This window comes from Solea senegalensis, linkage group LG9 (assembly GCF_019176455.1).
Source record: "Solea senegalensis isolate Sse05_10M linkage group LG9, IFAPA_SoseM_1, whole genome shotgun sequence".
NCBI lineage: Eukaryota > Metazoa > Chordata > Actinopteri > Pleuronectiformes > Soleidae > Solea > Solea senegalensis.
The window spans coordinates 6452839-6475862 of NC_058029.1; the positions used below are offsets into that span (position 1 = coordinate 6452839).

The following is a 23024-nucleotide window of genomic DNA, read 5'->3' on the forward strand; positions in this document are numbered from 1 at the left end:
TCAGCTGTATAATTTAATGCTATATTCACAGCTTGCACGAGTGACTCTTTTGAAGTGTGCAGAAAGAGCGATGGGATTAAACAGTGATTCCACACGAACACAACTACTCACTTGCTCTTCCCCTTGTACACCGTAGCGTACGAACCCTCTCCCAGTTTCTCCAGCTTCTCGTACGAGTCTGCCTTTCCGAACTTGGGACTTGTGGGCTGGGAAGTTAAAGAAAGAGGTAGAAAGATTAAGTAATGTGAACCCAGAAAAAGAAGAGCCTCCGAGGCTTTCCCAGAAGTCATTACACGCCTGTGAAGGATGTGAAAATCTGCAGCGCATCATCGGGGAGATGTAATGCCAGTGAACAGGAGGAGAGAGAGAATTTCACAGTCTCCATGTGGGAACTCTGGTGCCTTGCTTTCATTTTTACTGTCGTCTCATAACTTTTCATAAATCAGGAGACGTTTCACTGTCTCCCCAGGTCACAGAGAAACTTAACTGCTGTTGAGAGGATATCAAGCCCAGAGCTGAATTCGAAAACTACAACTTATTGGGGGATCATTCACAAAGATGAAATACTTTATTTAAATATGTGGATTTTTTTTACTTACATAACAAAACGTTACTTTTTCATTCCACTTTTTTTGGCACCCTTCTATTGGGGGACCTTGCACAGAGGGCTAGCATCTAAAGTGTGGAGCTACAAACACTGTAGTCTGTTAATTAGCTGATGGAAAAATCATTTAAATGGTAAAAGACAACACAATACACGCACACAAACTCCCATTTTTCGACCGATTGGATCATGTTAGCATGTTGCCCAAGACCATAGACTTTAACATGTTAGCAAACACTTGCTATTAGCTTCAACAGAAACACAGCAACATTAGCGCGTGTCCTGTCAACTATGCTTTTTGCTACAAAATGAGAACAAAGTGAGGGAAGATTCAAGGCCGCCTGTGTTTACTACGTCACGTTCTTCATCCTTAATAATGCTAACCACTCCGCGCAGTGGGAACATTAGCTCAATAAATTAGGGATTACTGTTCCAAAACCATATCATAATAGTGATCTGATCTTTGGTGGAAACACAGCCTAGAGGAATGAGAGCGAGCCAGGTTGTGAAGCGGAACGGCCAGGTCACACTGGCTGGGGATGTGCCGCGAAGCGATAGTGAATATAACGCTCGAGCCTGTCCATACTTCACACACCGTTTATCCACCTCATTTGGTCTCAACCCCTCTCCGTGTTTGTGCCTGGCAGTGGCACACACAGGAAGAGAGAGACAGAGCCTACACCGTTGCTATAAATGTCTAATTATATGTACAGAATATTAAGAAAACATACAAAAAAAGCACAGATGCTTTTTATTGGTTAGTTCATATAGTGGATGGGGAGCGGGGAAGGACATTTTAGTGTCATACAGATATTTTTTAAGGACTCTGGACACTCATCTTGAAACCAGGACATCTGGTCACCGTATTCTGACCTCCTGACCTGAGGTTCTCAGTTGGCCTGGGTAGATTACACTCTCAACTCCTTCTAACAATCTATCAGTGAGGCTGCAGGCGTATCCATCCATCCATATTGTCTAATTAAGGTGTTCCCTCTATTCAGCATCATGTACAATGTTGCTGACATGGACACATATGTGCCTCTTTTTGTTGTTTTCTAAAAATATCTCAATCTTCTCGCCACTCATTCAATGACCTCAGTGGTAATATAATTGTGGCCACATTTATCCTGGCTCGAGGTTGCCTGTTTGTCACTTTTTCTCATGTCTATTGCTCTCTCAGCCTGTGTCTCTGGTCCATCCTCCCATGTCCAGCTCCACCTCGTCTACCTGTGTGGTTTGGACTCACTCTCTCACCATCTGCCTGCTCACTTCTGCCAGTCAGATCCCAGTCTCCAGGTGAGCACCTCTGCCAAAATCCTCCTCAGATCATTGTGTACGTTTCTTTTAGAACAGAGAACCCTCAAACTTCTCAGAACGTCTGAGTCCAGCACCTGACATTCACACGCTCACAACACCGCTGACCTCGGATGGAAATTCGCCCCCAATCAACTTATTGTGAGTGCTTTTGATTGTGACGCGCGATAAAATCCACTTCGGAAGTGGATACAAAAAAAAAAGAAGAAGAAGAGGTGGAGCAGAGCTGTTGTAGGAACTCTAATGGATAAAGTGGGGCTGAAGAGCAGGTTTCTAGTAAGAAGCTTCTATACAGTAAGTGTTTGATGCTGTTTAAAAACCTATTATCTGCTGCTAAAGTGCGTGCCAGCGGAAGAATCCACCATTTATCCTTTCAACCCCATGACCTTGTCTGTGAAACGTCTGTGAGGTAGTCAGCTTTGCTGGGCCGTCTACACAAAACAGACAATTTACACATTTTGATAATCATGACTGAAGCGATTCATTAATGTCTCGCAGTGATGCTGGCAGGCAGTCAGTCAGGCCTCATATCACACATATTAAATCTAATTTGCGTGCACACTCATTAGGCATACTCACATTTGGAGCTGAATTAAAAAGGAAACAAGTGTGTAGAATAGTCTGACAAATCGCATTTGCCGGATGAAGGTAAACCATTGGGTTTGGCATCAATTAGACGTATGGAGGAGGCTAAATGGTTCAGGAAAGGTGCCAAAACACCTGAAATGAGCTGAAAGTAACTGTGGGAAAATCCATAACAAAGCTGCTTTTTCATGACTCTGTGCTGTAATCCTTGAGAGAGTAACATAAATGGATGTTGAGAGCAATTAGAAGAATGTTATTTGCTCCACAGCCTCCACTTCACCTTCTGTATTCTTACATTTTGAAAGAGCTTGCTGTCGTTACATGACTCTCTTGCAACATATTGGTTACACTGCAGAATATTATTGTAATTGTGAGCCAGGTATCATTATTCATGAGATATCCTGCAAAAAAGATTAAGGCTGTTCATGTCCGCGTAAAGTCGAGTCTGCCTTCTGGTCACACATTCATGCCCATACACACTAATTCAGTCCGGTGTACTTGTTTCCACATTCACATATTTTAGGAGGCAGTGAACAAGGCCGTTGATAAAGCTGCTGCAGCAAAAGCCACGAGTGTAATGAATCGAGCAAGGCTGCTGTGTTTTATCCCGAAGTCAAGTTTTCATTTAAATGATAAAGGGCTACATAAAAACAAGGAAGGACAACTGATTGGACTGTGATGAACTTAGCTGTCGACATGAAAAACAAAACTGCATTTCACAGACGTAGCAAGAAGCCATCATCCGCCCTGCCGCAGTTTGAAAACTAAGAAAAGTTCATCTGATCAGTCACTTCCTCACGCTTTGAAACAGAGACCTTGCAAAAGACTGACAGAGAAACACAAGACTTTCAGAACACTGTAACGCGCAGTTATGGCTCTGTAAAGGTGGAACTCACAGAACTGGGGCTGGAGTGTCGGCGGAGTTTGGGGGACTCCTTGCCAGCAGACGAAGTCTTGGCGTTGATGCAGGCATTGTTCTCAGAGTGGACCCTCTTCACCTGACTGGCAGGCTTCTCGAACGGGTCGAAGCCGCTCTGCGTGCGCTGAACTCTCACTTTCTTGTCCTCAGGGATGGTGTCCAGGGGCTTGATGACCGAGTCCGATCCCTGGCAGCTGCGTGTGGACATCTTTGTGACACATATCTGTTACAAAAGGGGGAGAAAATTGGAGGGCAAATTTTAGAAGAAAAGAGTGTAAAAGAAAAACTGGGATCTGTGATTACATAATAATGAGCAAAAACCAACTGTGACCCCTTGTATTATCTTTATTTATGTAGTGATTTATGTAGTGAAGTTACACACAACAGTATTTTATAATTGATTTATCTGTCAATTATTTTCTCAATGAATAAAGTACTTGTTTGGTCTGTAAAATGTCAAAAAATGTTGATCAGTGTTTAGCAAGCCTGGAAATTACAATGTTCGTGAATGTCTTGTTTTGCTCACAACATATTTATTTATTTGTTATATGGAGCAAAACAAAATCAATCAGAAAAAAATCAGAAAAGCTTGTTGTAATTATTGAAAAAAAAAGCACTCAAACTGAATAAATGATGATCAAAATAGTTCAATATTATCAAAATAGTTAAATACTCAAGTGAAATTATATGTGAAGTTATACATTTTTTTTCTTACACATTTTCTAAATGTTGCATAGATTATAAGACAATCAAAAACATAATTACATTACATCCGTTGAAAAAAGGGTCATTTTTCTGCTCTAATTCACACACATGTTCATCCAGCGTATCTATACGCAGAGCTTCTCCTCCCCATCGCACACCATTTACACTCATTCACACATTGCCAGCACAGTTGCCAGGTGCAATTTCGCATTGAGCGTTTGCCCGGGAACAAATCGGCACGTAGACTACACACGAACCTGGCAACAAACCCTCGACCTTTCCGGTGGGAAAACGACCTGCTTCACCCACCGTTCCACAGCCGTGCCTCCCTGATACTGCCTGCTTTTCATCCCCGTCAGCCTGGGTTTCTTTCCCCTCCGTGGAAAGCATTGTTGTTACCGCTCTGCTAAGATAGGAGTCTTTTTTTTAATCGCTTCTCTCTTTTCCGCCCTGATCAAAACAGCTCCAGGCACACTTGGCTCAACTACACACACACACACACACAACACTGGCTGTCGTTATACAATACGAAATTCTTCCTCATCACCGACACACATCTCTTCAACTACACACAATTGTCTCCAAGAACACACAGCAACTCACCAGCTGCTCCTCCACCATGGACTGTGTGTACTGAACACAAAAGACGCAGGCGGCATGACATGTTTTGCCACGAGCTGCCTTCAGATTAAATATTTAGGCCCGGGCTCCCCTGCAGGAAGAACTTCTAATTACCCTAATACACAAGGAGGAGTCGTCTTGCAGCTCCGAGGCTTGTTGTTTAACTTGGGCCGGGTTTCATACGAGGACAGACTGGGAAACGGTGCCCAAAAAAAATACACACTCCCTTTTCTGTGAAACCAATATATCCAGTTCTGATAAAGAACAGACTGAAAGAGCAGTTATCGATTGTGAAATGATGACGTACGAGGAACAGCCTCTTCACTGTTGCATGGCGTTGTGATAGGTTTGTGAAATCCCAATTGGTGCTACTAACTTTTACAGCTTTCTAAGAAACTCTGTATTCAATGACAGTGATTGTGGGGTTTTTTTGTGTCTGATTTCTGCTGAATTGTTGGTATTTTATTTTGGATTTATTTTAAGTTTATTTCACTTTGCATTGTATATGTATGTCTATTTAATATTTTTGTTTCACCCTTTAGTCACAGAGTTTGATATATTAAAGGTTTTTAGATTGTACAATGCATTTCCTTTGTAGTACTTGACATGTCAACAGCAGAGATGGAAGGTAACTCAACACATTTACTTTACTTAATACTTTTAACAACGATATTATAATTAAGCCTAATGTACTTGAGTATTTAACTCCACAACAATTGTGTTGACATGGACTTTTTACTTTTCTAATGTTTATATGAAAATATTATCCACCAGTGAGTAAATAGAATTACTAGAATTACTTACACCCGTACAATAATAACACTGGCATTTTACTCAACTGGAAATTTTGCCTGCTAGTTTTAAAGCTCTTAAATGTGTAAAGAAAGTGAATATGCTACCTCTTCTTCTTCTTCCACACTGGACACATGATAGTCAAGTGCCAACTGTAAATGATTTAAGTTAGCTGTATGGTGTGCAAGAACATCCTGATGAGTGAGTTAGGTTTCCTAGAAAGTGCACGGCTTTCTCATTATTATATTAATGGTTTTTTTTTTGTTTTTTTTTAAATGATAGGGACACCTAGTCATTGGTGGTGTTCTGGTCTAGTGATTTTCCAGTGACTTACTTGATGCTGTATTTCCACGGATCTCAAAATGTGGTATGTGTACCACCAGTGGTACGTGAGCTTCCACTGGTGGTCCTTGGAGGAAAAACCGAAACACTGTTAATCTTCATTTAATATCTGTTAATCTTCATTTAATATCGCTACACCAGGTTGTGAAGTATATGAGAGCAAATTATCTTATTAGGAATGAATCTGCCTCCTGTGAAAAGTCTGCAGCTGACTTGCTCGGCCTATTTACAACGTTGGTGATAACCCAACTAACAATTTTTTTTGTTTCCCAGAACGTTCCCTGTAGGTTCCCTCCAAGGTTCTCCTGTGGTTGCCATGGAACGTTTTCCTAGTTTTTGGTTGAACATTGAACTCTGTCACAACCTTCATACAACCTTTAGAGAACATTCTCTAAATGGTTCCCAGAACGTTCCCCTAACGTTACTTTTTCTAACACCTTTATTCGTTCTCTAAAGTTTTTGGTTCGGTTGTAACTAACTTTAGGAGAACCTTAGGGGAACGTTCTTTGAACGTTAGTAGGGAACGGCGTTACTTCAAGAGCGTGGCAGTGCTTGGTATAAAAGCTTTGAGAACCACTGATCTGTTTGAAATATGATGCCATCTGTTAACTGCGCTGCTGCTCTTCAGCAGTGTTTGGAAACACACCTGTGCACGTCAGATGTTGTGCAGATATCTCACGGTCAAGTCAAGTCAGCTTTGACTGTACTATGCAGCGCCTCGATAATGCATACCATGATTTGGTGATAGACGAGTAAAAAACATGTCATCGGCATGATTTATGGAAAGCTGAGGGTGAAAGGATGTGGGCGCTCTGTTACATCTGCTCTTCCTCCGTTGCCAGGATGAAAACGCCCCGTCAAGATGCAATTACACCAAATCGATTCTGGTTGAAGGACAGCCTCTTTAATCACTACTTCTCCCATCAATGCACACATGTGCAAATATAAACAAACCCTGATAAACGGCATTGTTTTCCTATCTATAATTTATTCAGCGTTGCTGCAGTGACCCCGTCGCCCACAGGGATCATCTGGGATTAATCTTATCTTAGGGTTGTCATGCAGTAATGGAAAAGGTAGGCAGTAACACGGTGGGCAGAGCCAGGCTAATGCAACTATGTCCACTGGAGTAGTTACTGATGACATTAGTTTGAACGATGACAAGAAGCACAGAGGCCATAAAAGAGCAATCAAGCACAGAGTCTGCCTGCATGCTCTGCTAACTCGAGGCTATCAACCATGTTAACTTGGCCACACTCAGTGCTTACCCACTGTGTGAACGCATTTCCATTTTCCAAGAGACAAAGCGGGGCTATCAACTTGCCTGGGCTCATCATCGTATAGGCTCAAAATGATCGTGAGACGATGCACTGGAGAGGAGACTGGAAAAAAGAATCATCCTTCTTTCCATCAAGCCACACTGTCGGGAAAGCACGAGCCTTTGTGTCAGTGTTCGTCTACACATAGATAAAGCTGTGTGTGTGTGTGTGTGTGTGTGCGCGCGCGTGCGCGTGTGTGTGCTAAAAATAGCTAGTGCCTCCTCGAACACAGCAGCTTTTTGTGTGATGCTCGGTTTAACAGATTTCGACTGTAGACGGGTGGACATAATGATGGACTGATACAACAGCGACACAATTTAAAAGAAGATCTGATCTGAGCGTTAAACTGACATTTCTGACCACTTATCGAGACAGAATCAAATGACTGTCGTACAGCAGCTGACAGAAGAAGGGTTGTATTCATTTGAATTTGCTCTATGCCTCGTGCCATTATATGGGAACTTCTTTGTGGCTTCTTCATGACATCGCCAAGTGCCATCCCAATGTGGTTTTTCAGCTACAAGTTTAGAACACCATTCTTTTTTTTTTTTATTAAAATCTTTTGGATGTTAATAGATGTCCACACATTTCATGCTGTATTAGGGGTGGGTCTAAATGTCAACTTGGTAATATATAGTCGTCCTTCCTCGTGCAATACAGTAATCGATACGCCGGCACAAATATCGATATTTTAATTAACTATTAAGGCGCTCTAAAGTAAACAGTTCCTGCCAGTTTCACTCGTCGGGCGTCACTACTTTATGAAGAGGTAGTTTGCTGCGGGATAATGTGGAGAAAGCTAGGTTAAGATCCATGTTCTATACACAGAATTTATGCACTCTGTTTTTTATGTTGTGAATAATCAGACAGATATCGCAATGTCTTACAATATATTGATTATCACACAATATATGCCAATTGATTATTGGCATCATGGCCCATGTATCATGTATCGTATCTTGATTCCCACCCCATGCTGTACGGTCTATTCTTTGACCATAATCTCATACAAATTAAAACGCTCTCTAATTGTTCATCTTTTAAATGTAAATGCTTTCTGGGTTTTTTTGCTTCCTGTGACGAATAAATCATTCTTACATAACGATTTTGATCTGTGGACAAAACAAGGCATTTGAGAACATCATTGAGATGAGATTTGGGAAACACAGTTCAACATTTTCCAACATTTCCTGACATTTTTCAGACCAAACCCATAATCAATTAATCCAAAAATAGTTAGTTAGTTGCTGCCCTACTTGACCCTGAGGAGCTTTTTACTACAAGGTCACACGTTTAAATCACTGGACCACTAAGAAAAATAAATGATGTAAAGGTAAAGTGGATGAAAAGCGATTTACCTTTTTCTTGATATTGTATCGTATTGTAAAAAAGCCACTGAGCAAGGCACCAAACTCTGCAACAGTAAGTGTAAAACATACATTAAAGGTAATGGTTTTAAGATTGTTTCTTCTTTAAAGAAGAACACTTCACTTGCTCAGACAAAAGTATTGGCTTTTTCACAGTTTGTCTCCATTGTCTACCGATTGTCAAGACCAATGTCTCCTAACAAGTACAAATTAAAATGATTTATTCATTGGTAACTTTTCATACATTTTCTAAATTGTTATTTTCATGAATTATTGTAATATTCTTTTTGGCAAACTCAGATACTTTCCCAGATTATGTTGGACTCCAGTCAAAGTGCAAAGTGACTGCTGCTGTTACTCTTTATCATTTTGGACATTGCCCTTCAGAAACTATTGCAAAGAATCTTAAATATGTTCTCCACGCAACAACTTTAAAATAAAATTACATAGAAATCCATTGAGTATTGAACATTTTATCACGGTGGCAGGGACATCAACTTCCAACAATGATAACTGTACCACACAGAAGGTCCTTGAAATAAAGATGGTGAATAATTAATCATTAATCTCTGTTTTTGAAACGTGTTGTAACGTTGATATGTTGTTGTAACTCAGACGGTTTTGTCATGATATGATATCAGTTCTTTGGGCCCGGAGAGCAATCAAACACACACACATACACACACAGTATATTAACTTCTGGGTGAGTTAATATGGTGCTTACTTCTCATGCATTCCTTATGAGTAAGAATCTACTCTAACACAGAACAATGCTAGCTAAAGGCCCGTGGCTGCTCAGTGTATGGGGATGCAAAAAAAAATCAACTTAGACATAAAATTGGCAGTTTAAAGCCCAGTTATGAAATTCTACCACAAAGCTCTCTTGCTGGGCTGCCGACAGTGTTGTCAGCTGTTGTAAACTTGGCCCAACAATAGTAGTTTTCTTTCGCTGTGTGCGTTCTTTGGATGGATCTGGAGTAACTCTGTTACTCATTCACTGGCTTAGTCACACACGTTCCTATTTATAGGCCTGACCACACTAGTATAGGGCAAAAATGTATTGTATAATTAATAAAGCATTTTCCAGTTAGGCGAGCTGGTATTTTGTTTTGTCATGGTATCCACCTTATGCCGAGCTCCGTGATGCCTTTCACTAATTACTGGTGCTAAACCAGAACAGCGGTTTCCAGGGGAACAGTCATAAACATTATGCTAACAATCCACTAAGGTAAAGCCTATAGTCAGAGCCTTTAAGCCCCACATGACCAGGTTGGGGTTTCAGTTTCAACGTCAGGTGAGACACAAGCACCTGTTTGCCCATGTGATGCGGGAGCGTGGCCTTTAATGCAGATGCAATACTGTCAAAAACTAGTGATTAGTGATGGCACTTTCTCGTATGCGATATCAATACACTCACTCACAAACTTGAGTATTTACCTGATACCAATCAATTTTGTTCTGGTGTATGTCAAAACACAAAGCAAAGCCACAAATGCACCTTCAACTTGTTCAAGCTGGTTTAAATGGTGCTAACTCAGTGACTTGTACCCGGCAGTTTCATCATTCTGAAGAACCTTCTGAAGAAGGTCTGAGGACTATAGCAGGCCTTTTAGAGGAGATAATGTGTGGTCAGACCCTTCTACATCCCTATTAGTATTGCTGGCCATTGCTTTTGATTGAAATGCTTTAAAAACAGGCATATAAATGATTAAACTGGCTGGCTTCCCAGCAGCAACTTCCCACTTCAGGGCAGCACCCAGTTACTCAGAAGAATGCTGTGGCATGGCCAGACTTCTCCCCTCCAAGTTCTCTACTTACCGCCTCTGTTAATGTCTACTCTTGCTAATCTTCAACACTACTGTCACGTACAGCTGGGAAACCTGAGCCAGGAGCACGGGCACAAAATACTTAAATAATCCAAGCAACTGTTCACTCTGTTATAATGCAAAATCTTAATGGCAATTTCATATTTTTTTAATTCCGTCTACCATAAGATGAATTCTTCTCTAGGGATTCATTACAGATTCCTGATACACCATTAGGCGGGAAAAGCATCACACTAAGTTCCCATTACTCACAGTAATTATGCCACAATACTGTATTTTTTTCCCCCTAATTCTATTTTAAACTTTTCAGCATCACTGGTTTTCTTTGTCAGTCTCATCTCTTTAATACAGGAAAAGCCCCTAAGATAAATTGGATGTTAGCAGTGCAGCTAGACTTTTATTAGTGAGCATACTAATGTTCTATTTGTTTCATAAATATAAATACATATAAACAATATGGACAAAAGTATTCAAAGTATTGGTCCCTGACTAAGTGTTTCTTTGGGAATATTGTGTCCAATCATTCTGTAGAGCATTTATGAGGTCAGACGCTGATTGGATTGGTTGGATGAGAAAACCTGGCTCACAATCTCTGTTCCAAAGGTGTTCGGTGGGGTTAAGGTCAGGGCTCGCAAAGAGCCAGTCAAGTTCTTCCACACCAAACTCAAAGTCAAACCATATCTTTATAGTCCTTGCTTTGTGCACTACGGCACGGTCATGTTGGAACAGAAAATTACCTTCCTGAAATTGTTGCCCCAAAGTTGTCCAGAATGATCTGTCCTTCACTGGAGATAAGGGGCCAAGCCCAAAGCCTGATTGAATCACATGAATTCTGGTGTCGCCAAATACTTTTGTCCATATAGTATATTTATATATGATTAAGGGTGCAATCAATTCATAGGTACAATAACTATAATATAGAACAGGTTACAAGAATAACTGGCACATGCAGACAACACAATTGTGGCTACAATTCAAACATCGGGGAGAATTAAGTGTGTACCAATCCCATTAGTAGATCAGTGCTGGCTATCACCACACATTTCCTGAATTAATTCAATTCCAATGAAGCTGCTCTCGATTTAACTAGATTTCAGATTTTATACAATTCTCACACACTGGTGCTTTCTTTCTCTATCCTTATCTTTGGAGGAAAATATGCCAACATTGATGCCTGGTGCAACTATGTCTTTTCCTTGAAGGCATGTGTTGGAAATTTTGTGAAGAGGCAGCAGGCAGCAGGCAATTTCTCACTTAGCCAATCCTCTATGTGGGAAAAACCCTGCATGTATTTGGTTTCACCATTGTCTCTTGTGGTCTGTTCTTCCAAAACTAACAGGCAAATATAAAAAGATCAAAAATTTTACTGCTGGTGGCGATGGAGGAAAAGTCATGGGAACCCCAAAGTCAGACAGTTACATCCTCTGGGAACAATAACTGTCTGTACAAAATTGTGTCCCAATTGACCCAACAGTTGTTGGCATATTTAACTCTGGACCACTGCAACAGACTGGTTGATTCATTGAGGAATGGCCCAGGCCATAGCTAATAATTACAGAATATGTTGACAATGATGAGTCCACATGAAATCAGCATGACAATGTAAGTGGATGTGGATTTCATGTGTAATTGGGCCCTGCTGACTCATTACCACAAGTGCCACTTCAGCAAACACCTTCATTTTGTAGCCACTTGATATGAATTGCACCACGTGCCCCTCGCTCAGTCTCAGAGGAATCACATTTGAATAAAAGCCCAGCATGTTCTGTCAGAGGCCTGTTTGCAGGTCTTGCCCTGGAGTGATCCTTGCAGAGGCCAGTATGGGTAGCACTGAAGCTCAGGTTGTAACTTCCAAACACATATAAGCAAAATATACCTGGGATGGAATGTCACAATAATGAGTAGATATACACATAGAATAGAATAGGTTCACATACAGGCTAAATCCTGCTTGTACAGATCATGACAAATCCGGTTTACATCCCAGAGCTCAGTTCTGGTAATAGGCTGGAAAACATCCACTGGACTCATCTACTCACAGTTCCATGTAATCTGTAGCAAGAGGTTGTAAAACCAGATAAATATGAGGCCATTTTCAAACACTCCTGTTTTAAACATTAATACGCAGGACAGGAAATGCCTGGCCCAAACTTTAATATTAATGACACTGGCACCCAGTGGTTCTTATGCTGTAGATAAAGAGGTACTAGAGTTGTGCCAGAGGCTGTGTTTATATTTGCAGAGACTCTCTTACATGAGTAGAATAAGCAAAGTCCACTAAGGGCCTAGTTGAGCCATGATTAGAACTGAGGATGTTCTTGCTATAAGGTGACAGATCAATTATCATACCTCCACATGGCCTTCCTCCCCTCACACAGTGTTTAAAGTAATCCAAACCATCTTCCATTTTCTTCTGCCCCTTCAGGCTTTGGTCCAGGCCCCTTATCTCCACTGAAGGACAATCTTAACTCTTCAGGGGCCAAGACATTTTGGACAATGCTATGTTTCCACCTTTGTGGCGACAGTTTGAGGATCCAACATGATAGTGCCCCAGTGCACAAAGCAAGGACTATAAAGACATGGTTTGACTTTGAGTTTGGTGTGGAAGAACTTGACTGGCCCACACAGAGCCCTGACCTCAACCCCATTGAGCACCTTCTCGTTCATCATCAGTGCCTGGCCTCACAAATGTTCTACAGAATGAATGGGCAACACATTCCCATAGAAACACTTCAAACTACTGAGCTAAGTCTTCAAAGAAGTGTGGAAGCTGTTATAGTTGCAAAGGGGGCGACCAACTCCATATTAAAAGTACTGTATGTATGTATATTGTACAGCAATGATATCTCTGATGGCTATGTTTTCTAAAATCAATATGCCAAGCATGATGAATCACAATGATTATCTCAAAAATGTGGTTTGGCTTATATCTTCACAGCAACCATGAGGTATACTGTAGAGTAAATTAGGCCCTGCCATTTGAATCGTTAAAAACACACCAATGTGCATTTTTTGCTCGCCTATTTTTGACTCCCTGGCCTACATTTTTTTTATAATCCAAGCAAACATAGAACATGTTATTTTTAAGCAACCCTGAACACAGTCGCAGTAGTCAGGCCTTACACTTCCCTTTCATGAATGCCTTCTGGTGAGAATGTCTCCGAGTATGCACTCTTATTCCCATTTGTACTCTTCATCATGTCAACGCGGTGCGACGACAGCAGACTGTGTGTGTCCTAGCTTTCAGTGTTGTCAACAGGTATAAACATGGCCGCCTTTAGAAGTGGCTCAACAAACACTTTGCACAAACTTCATTCTTTTGAAGTATACCAAACCCTTGAGGCTAAGAGCGGTTGCCATCTGTCCCCCATAAAACATTCCCCGCGCCTTAGACAGGGTACAAGTGTAGCCGCCACAAAACACGCTAATATGTGTGCAAGACCAAACAAAAATAGAATAAGAAGCTGTAACAAGCGCTTGTTTCTTGAATTTTTGAAACAACCTCTATGATTTTCTATGACGATCAGGTAAAAACAGCTTTTGCCTTAACACTTGGCCCTTGTATCCTGACAACACTTATCCTCTCTCAAACACATGATACTACCGATACTCCACATGTGTTCTTCCGCTCTCCTCCACTCTCTCTTTTTTTCTTTTTCTTTTTTGCAAAGAGGCTGGCCTACTGTCAACGCAAAGAGCTGCTTATGGCCCAGCAGAAAGCCTCACTACGCGTCAAAAAAATGTTGCCACAGATGGTGAATGGCCTGTCACTGTTCTCTCCACCACGTCCGCCAAACAGAACCTGCATTCTGTCCTTCTGGGCTGAGAAAACGTGCAAGAGTCACTTGTCACATGCTCCCTCTTGGGGATGCACTGGGACTCAGGTGGGCTCTCCACTTAATAGCTGTCATGCTAGCATAAGAACTCATCATCACACCCGGGCGCCTCCAAAACACAAGACACAACAGTGACACTCGTGCATACATAACGCACACACACACACACACACAGAACTGCAACCTATATCTGCTTTGTAAATGAATGAATGACTGAATGAATGAATGCTGGCACGTCTGCACATTGCCTTGTACAGTTCGTGTGTGTGTGTGGCATGCCTGGGGATGCACAATTACACATGCACACACACACACACACACACACACACACTGACAGAAGCAATGCAGCCAACGCAAGAGCAATAGGGGGAGTAATGACAACGGATGCAGACTACAATAAGCAACAATCTCTGTCTCCCTCTTACCTTCCAGGAAGAAACAGCTCACCTGGATGTCTCTAAAGAGCAGACAGAACGCATTCAGGCAAACCTCTCGCCCTGCAAACCAGCTCAAAACATCTCCCTCCCTCCCTCTCTCTCTCTATCTCACTCTCTCTCTCTCTCTCTCTCTCTCGCTCTTCCGCTCTCTTTGCAAGCTGGAAACGATGAGATTGTACTATAAGCAGAGGGGGGAGTGAAATCCGAGGCAGCGGAGTGTATTAGGAGGCTGTGTTGTTTCTGGCCAGCAGCCCCGAGAGACAATGAACTCGTGGGCTCGCGAGGGACAAGGAGGGAGGGCACATGGAGGGGTGGGGGGACAGGAACGGGTGCATCGCGGGAGGCCGGGAGAGAAAACGTCTTCCAGCGAGGACATCCTGAAACCCTAGAGGACCCCTGCTCGGCGGAAATGGTACAGCCCAGAGGAGTTTGAGGAAGCAAACAGTGTCTGCAGCAGTGATGGCTAGCAGCTGATGCTACAGTGATGCAACCAGCACTGTGTGAGAATCTGAGCTGAGCTATGCTAAGTGAAAGCTGCTGTGGTGGATTAAATATTCTCTTTTGCTTCAGGACGCCACTTGATAAGCTAACGTCGCAGGCTGCAGCGCCGTTAAAGATTAATTCATTGCTCCAATACAGTCTGAGGTATCCATGCACAAATATTCAAACAACTACAGCTTTACAACAACAACACATTTCTGACCTTACTGTGTTTGGTGATGTCATATTTAAAAAAAAAATACACATTCCATTTTTAACATGTCCTATAGTATAAATAATAATGTCATAATGAGATCACACCGCTGAAACTCCATTTATTCTGTAACAGATAATCTATTTAGAATACTGAATATTGATTATCATCTGCCAGAGCCCAGAATACAAAAGGCCATATTTGTGTTTATTGACACACTGTCAGGTCTAACTGTGTTTTGTCAAGTTTATGATGGCGTTTCACTTCTTAACCAGCGTAAATTGCCATGGTAACATGAACTTAGCAGGACCTGCTCCAGAGCAGACGATGTTTGAGATAACAGATCAACGCACGGGGGGAGCGCCGCAAACTGGCAAATCAGATCTCTTGGTAAATCGCATCAGCATTAGTTAGAAGATCCTGCAGCTGTGAGAGGGTCTCATAGGAGAGTATTCAGGAAGCGGCGATTCGTTTGGTGTTTCCCTGGCAATTTTCATGCGAGCGACCCTCGCGGCAGAGAGTCAGCCTCTCAGCAGGAGGGCAGTCTTGTGTGAAAGATGGACTCCTCCCCCTTGTCTTCTTTATTTGATTTTTTTCCCCTTATAACTGCAGGAAATCCATTCTTTTATATACCAACAACAGAGACGGAAGCCCTAAATCGATGTACTGACTGTACTTTTCATACAGTACATTCAGACAATATTCAGACACACATTTTCTGTGGGCATTTCCTTTGACCTAAGCTTGGTTTTTGCTCAGATAAATGGACATAGTTTCCTAAATCACAGATTGAGTGAAGTGCATGAAAACTGTCTGGCCACAAGGGGACAAATCCACTATTTGTATATGTTTACAAGAAACTCTGCCAACATTCAATTAATTAATAACATCATTTAACAGTTTTGTAATGGTCTGGGTCTTAAATATAGCATAGAAAGAAGACGCCCCGTCAATCACTAATCCGTGTTGTTGATTCAAGAAAAATAGTGTCGGTTCTCCTCCCCTTATTTTACAATTCAGTTTCTCTGTTGATCGTCAACACTTATTACTGAGGATAGGACGTGTTCTGGTGACATCGAACGCCTTTAGTTACTCTGAATTGATATAGTTGTAAACACAGTAAATACAAGAGTATGAAGACGACAACAATGACGACGATGGGGACAGTGAATGTCTGGGATTATGACGTCATCATTTTCCCATCAAGTAGCATATTCATTGTCTACACGAAAAATGCAACGTCATTCGTTTGGAGATTTTCCCACTTTTCAAAAAATACTGTTTCAGGTCTCCAAAAAAAATGCGATACATGTGGATTCTACTACACCCGCTCCACCCGCTCCACTCCCACAGTAAGAGTATGGCTACATGATGGGTCAGGTCATGTAGTATATTCTGCAGAGATTTTTCACAGTAATGGGCCAACAGCAGCTCAAATAGCAAATCATCCTTTCAAACTTGAAAAGCGTGCAAGATAAGTCTGATTGATGGGGGGGAGTGATTTTTAAACAAACAGAAGTGCAGAGGAAGAAAATAACTGAAGGATAACCGTATGTGTATGACAAGCACGACACAACGCAGCAACCATGTGAACCTATCTGAGCACTGACCCAGGGTTCAAAGTATCAGAGTAATGCTTTATTTTGATCTAAACAGGCTGCTATACCACAACACTGATCCCATTTCAGGCCAACTCATCTCTCTCCTCACTACCACAAATGAAAACAGAACACGGGAAAAGAAAGGAGAAGATATACAACACATGGATGATAAATTAGTTATGCAAACCAACTGGATGAACTGAGTACAACTGAGCTTGATTCTACTAGTTTTTTTTTGATTTTCCATAAGGGATAGTACCTGGTATCTATTGCTTTTTTAGTACCTGCTCTGGCGAGGTTCGAAACAGGCTGATCTGATTCTAAAATGTGACATCAACAGACTGCCGGCCACCGATTGGGAGAGCGTGTCATCACTGGAAGAGTCATGACGTCCGACACAAGAATCCAATCAAACAAACCATTACTGTCCAACAATTATCAAGGACATTTCTGAAATCGCAATATTTAACCGATGAGTCTGGAATTTTCAGCATCAGCAATGCTGAAAGCCAGCGATCATGAGCCGAAAAACATCCCGTTCAGCCATAATGTCGCTTCAGACGGAGTCTCTGCTCCGGGGATGCAGGAAGTGACTGAACTAATCTTTGATGATTCTGATTCAAAACAAGTGTTTTGCTCGTCACCAGTTTGTGTCTTGTATAAATGAACATCACGGCAGTTTCGTGCAGCCGTGCAATGACGGCCCCGCCCACGTTGAGGCAGCAGAGTAAGTGCTAGAACTGTATATTGGAAAAGCACCATTAGGAACCGCATTGGAGGTAGCTAATGGGAGAAGAGAGGTTCACAAGCAACAGATCTGGTGGACGGGTGTGCACACGTTAGAGTGGCTTCTTATTTTATTGTGACCAGTCCAAGGCACACCTGTGATATAATAAAACATCTTAAAATGCCTCACCTACCGGGTAGAGGTATACATGAAGTTCAGGGATAAAATTCCAGAGAAATAAAACTTTCGTATGCACGGAATAATGTGTAAGAATGTGTAAGAATTAGTGACATCTAATGGCGAAACGGCAGAGTTTAACAAACAAAGGATTAATCCGCTCGCCCCTCCCTTTGCAAAGCATGTCAGGAAACGGTAGCCATCAAGAGCCTTTCCACTCACACACACTCTCTCTTTGTTTTTCCTCCTGATGCTTTGTGGGTTCATGGATGTGGTTTGTGTGGACAGAGCCGTTCTTCTTCATTTGGCGGTACAGGACGGTGGCATCCATAAGGATTTAAAGACTACAATTTTCATTTTAACACAGATACAGATATATCATACATATAGTGACTTAGTGATAAGTGAGGCACGTATCACTCAGGCTACAATGATAATCTTTTGTCACAATTCCATTATTTGGATTTAATGTGATTCAATATTAAAACAAGTGATGAGTTTCTTGTCCTCCTTTCTTGAGTGAAAGGGAAAGGGACAGTGGTTAAGTTAAGTGCTGCATTCAGTTGCCCCCCTGCACATAATAAAATAAACATAATATTTCAGCTGTATGTGTTCATCAAGATAGTGGCATTTATTTATTTATTTTTTTTATAAATATATAGTTGTGATATAACGGGGAATACTTGTGTGATTAATGTCAGCATCAGATGTTGATGAAATTTAATGAAAAAATGTGTTTTGGGGAACATCTTTTGTTAATGACACAGAGATCACACCTCAAACTGATACAAATGTATGAAAATCTGTCAGTATAACTTTGACCCTTTCACCAGCATTGTTCTCTTAAATCACTCTGCACTCTCACTACAAAATACCAAAGATACGACTTTTCCTTTGTTCACATTCTCACCTAGACTCACTCTAACCCTGTTTTTTTCTTAGCTCTCTCGCTCTCCCCTCTCCCTCTCTCTCTCTCTCTCTCCCTCTCTCTCACTCTCTGTGTCTTGGATGACCTTGACTGACAGGCTTGTTGCTACAGGAACCACACCATGGCTACTGTGTTCCGCTCAGGCAGGAAGGTGTGAAATCCACAATAAGATTGGCTCAGATTGGATCTAAACAAGGGTTGATTTCCAATCCACAGCAGACGATGATCAGTTAAAACCATAACACGCACACACACACACACACACACATATGCACAGCTTGACCTGTGAGAGCATGGTACGGAATCGTGTGTGTGTGTGTGTGTGTGTGTGTGTGTGTGTGTGTGAGTGTGGGGGGATGGCTGTGGGTCATTCATTATTCAATATTACACAGAAATTGCTCTGCCACCAGATGGAGGCAGATGCAGAAAATACACACACACATACACACACACACACACACGCACACACACTCTCTGTACACAGGCCACAGGGCTGAGTGGGGGATCCGTCAAGGGGTAAAAGGTGAGACAGGGCAGAGAGAGACAATGCAGAGCCTGCATAGGAAAGATGCTTAGACAAAGGTGCACACTGAGGTAAGCTAGAGAAATATACTGTATATAATGTATTTTTATTATTTCCCTCAAATTTGGCCATGGTTCTTAAACTGTGGTACATGTACCACCAGTGGTACGCAAGCTTCCTCTGGTGGCACTTCGAGGAAAATTAGAAATACTGTTCTACTGCATACACAAAGGTATGTGATCGTAGTGGAGCTGAGGGATTTACCACCATAACTCTCGCTGCATCTTAATCTAATGTCACTATACCAGTCTGAGGAAGAGGATGATGATAAGAGAGTAAAGTATCTTATTTGGAAATAAATCTGCCGTAGCTGACTTTGCTCGACACCAAACCAAAATGACCGAAACAGGATGTTGTGATGACGTGATTTAAAACATGCACCTGTCTATTCCCTATTTTCTGACATTTCATGGACCAAACATGTACTAGATTATTCGAGAAAATAATCAACTGATTATCAACATTCCCCTCCCTCTCACTCTCCTTCTCTCCACTGGTGTCTTGGCATTGTGTGATAATGACCTTGCAGGTTCATTACCTGTCAAACCGTGTGAGCCGGCTCGAATAAATTCTTCGTGGCAACGTGTGTCAGAGTATATAATATCAATTTTCGGCGCACGTCACATTGTGTAATGAATGCATGGTGGATTACGGGACTGTAATGGGATGGAAAAGATGCAACCCGCAGGCAAGAGACATGTCATCAACCATGGTGTCATCCATCTCTGCCACTGTCCTTTAACACAACAAGCACAAGCGTCAACTCTCTTTTTCCTGTTCCTGTCAGAAATGTCCACTTTCACCTGGAGTGGTTTTTTTTTTCCAGTCTCGGTCTCTTGAGCAATCAAGAAAAAAGCACATGCGGGGTTCATGTGCAGCCGCTTCCTCGTCCACATCAGCCTCTTAATAGGATTCATTCAGCGGAGTCACATGATCGTGGAGGCTAACCACTGATCCACATCCATGACCTCAACTAAGTGATGAATGTCTCTGACCTGGATATCCTCGTCTGATTCTACTCTCTCGAAATCCACACCTTTGCTATAGAATTTCAAAAACAAATGAAAAAAAAACCTGCAAAATATTGTTTAAAGGATTAATTCACCGCTGGACAGATGCATGTTTATTAAAACTGGGTCATTTATGTCGTAGAAATGTGAAATAATATTTGAAGTAAGTGCCTTCTTGGCCGAGAAAGGCAGAAAATGTATTTTTGGCTCATGTAGATGAACGACAACAACTCCCAGAATGCACTGCGCTCGCTGCCCTGCGTGGCACAGCCATAGACCACACCCCCTTCTTACCGAGTGAAGCAGTACTGCTAGCGCTATTTGTGTTAAGTATTTAGTTGGAAAATAAATGACAGACTTGTAAATTACTCTCTTTTTTTATGGTGCTAAATGGTACCGGGATGTGCAGTAAAAACAAGTAAAGGACAAGCAGTGAATTCCCATCGTTTGCCGGTCAGAGATTAAGAGCGGTGCAAACAAGCTAATTGCCTTAGGGTTAGCCTTCAGGCTATCGGCTTGTTTGCACCACTCTGAATTTTAGTGATCAACCACCTGGAGTTTGGAGGAGACACCGACATGGAAAAGCTGTCAAACATCAACCACATAATCCTAAACTACAAGAGAAACTACAATCTTTTTCTGTGTCCCCTAGCGATTTTGACAAATAAGAAAAAGTGGACATGTTAGTTGTAATTGTTCATATTTTCATTAATGAATAACTAAAGCAGGTCCACAGTGAGTTTTACAGTGCAGTACAGACACAGTGTGTAAGTTTATGCACAGCTGTACATGTTTATCTATGCATGAATGTGTGAATTCATGCGATTTTTACACATATGTCATACATTTTCTTACCATTTGCTTTAAATAAAGGACTTTTTTTGGCTCATTCGCTTGAAAACGCCTCTGCAAATACAGTTATTATTGATATTATCATTATTACACATCACGTTTTAAAATCACATTATAGGCACACTGAGAAAGTGAAAGAGTGAAAAAGAGAGCGACCAAGGTCAGGAGGGTCTGAATAAATGAATATATATGTACAATAAAATATGTACACTAATAAGTGCCAGTTCCTGTTCAGGCACACTTTGAATTATACTTGACAGTTGAATTATTTATAATGTTGAATTCTCAAGGAGGAAGACATTACACTGGCAGCATCAAGTGGGAAAAAATGCACACAAAAAAAGAAATCAGCACAAATCAACTGGCGGTGGACGATATATTTGATCAATCGCCCAAACTTATCGTTTTTTTATGGACAAAATGTATCTAATTATTAACGGTACACAAGAAACCAGAAGAATTTTTTTTTTTTTTAAGAAATGGAAAAGTTGCACCGGTTGACACATATGATTTACTTCCTTGACTCGCAACATTGCCAACAATAATATAGAAGCTAGGGTTGCAACAGGGTGGAAAATTCCTGGTAAATTACAGAAACCTTGCATGGGAACTTTCGTTCGGGAATTTTGGAAATTCCAAATAGGAAACACTATGGGAATTAAAAGGAACCTGGAAATGTTGGATAGTTTAAAAAGGGTTAACTGTGTCATAAACATTTAGTTTTGTCATAAGCCGACATGCATGCAAAATTATACAATTAAAATACATGTTGCATTTATATAGATATATAAATTAACTATCTAGATAGATTAGGACATTTTAGTTTATTTTTATTAATTCCCATAACTTCAGGAAGGTTTAGCAGAAGCCTATTGTTTTATTTCAATTGTGATTATTGCTTTACAATTTGACTAAAACTGTTGTGTGAGTTATTATTAGAAAGACCAAACATCAAAACCCAATAACTGGAGATCATGTGCGCGCCATGCTTCCAAAGAAATATGACACCAATTGTCCAGATGGTGCAGTGCTGTACTTGAGGGACATTTGGATTTTTTTTGGAAATGCCACACCCCTCACCACCATGTGTGTGTGTGTGTGTGTGTGTGTGTGTGTGTGTGCACGCTTCACATGTAATCTGACACACAAGTCCAGCTCTGTCAGTGCACTGAAAAGGACGGTGCATTACAGAAACCTCCACTAAACTGCTTCGGCCAATTCACCTCCCTCCAGAAAATGAACCCCGCTCATTACTGTGAGGGAACATTCATCGTTAGTGTGACAGAGCATGAAAAAATTCAAGTAGAAAACTAGAACTTTGGTCATAATGTGAATATTTCATCCCCTGTTGAAGATTCCCTCAAGGCATTCTGGCGTATTGTGTCCACAAAGCAAAAAAAAAATATGTTTTAACCACCAAATTCCAATCAGTTAACGACTGTGTCCATGTGAAATGAAACTCCCTCTGACTGAGGTCACTTCAGTCACCAATAGTTCAAATCTGAGCCCAACATCGTGTCTAAAAGTCACTCGCTCATTCCCTCATCCATTCTCACCGTCTATGGATGTCTCTGTGGCGAGTCAGAAAGTGAGCTAAATGAAAAACACACACACTTCAACACCACTCTGACGTTTCTGGCTGCACTCACGTGCTCATCATGTTTTCAATTAAAACAGTGTTGGTGGAAAGTCCCTTTCTAAATAAGTGCTTGTATTGATGTGATAAATACATGAGCGGAGCATATTTCCCACATAAATTAAAAAAAAATAAATAAATAGGGGCTG

At 41.3% G+C, this 23024-nt stretch overlaps 1 protein-coding gene across 2 annotated transcripts in view; it reads right to left on the reverse strand.

The window, feature by feature from the left end:
- The window catches only part of cdk14 (cyclin-dependent kinase 14), a 141378-nt gene that overhangs the window by 92677 nt on the left and 25677 nt on the right, over positions 1–23024 (reverse strand). The window contains exons 1-3 of one of the 2 annotated variants that reach the window (XM_044033117.1): positions 14656–14892; positions 3400–3645; positions 112–206 (exon numbers count right to left, since the gene is read on the reverse strand). In XM_044033117.1, coding sequence (XP_043889052.1) covers positions 112–206; positions 3400–3630 — 326 coding nt within the window. In that variant the 5' untranslated portion in view covers positions 3631–3645; positions 14656–14892. Of the gene's footprint in view, positions 1–111; positions 207–3399; positions 3646–14655; positions 14893–23024 lie in introns of those variants that run through there. The other variant, XM_044033115.1, reaches the window with a different exon arrangement.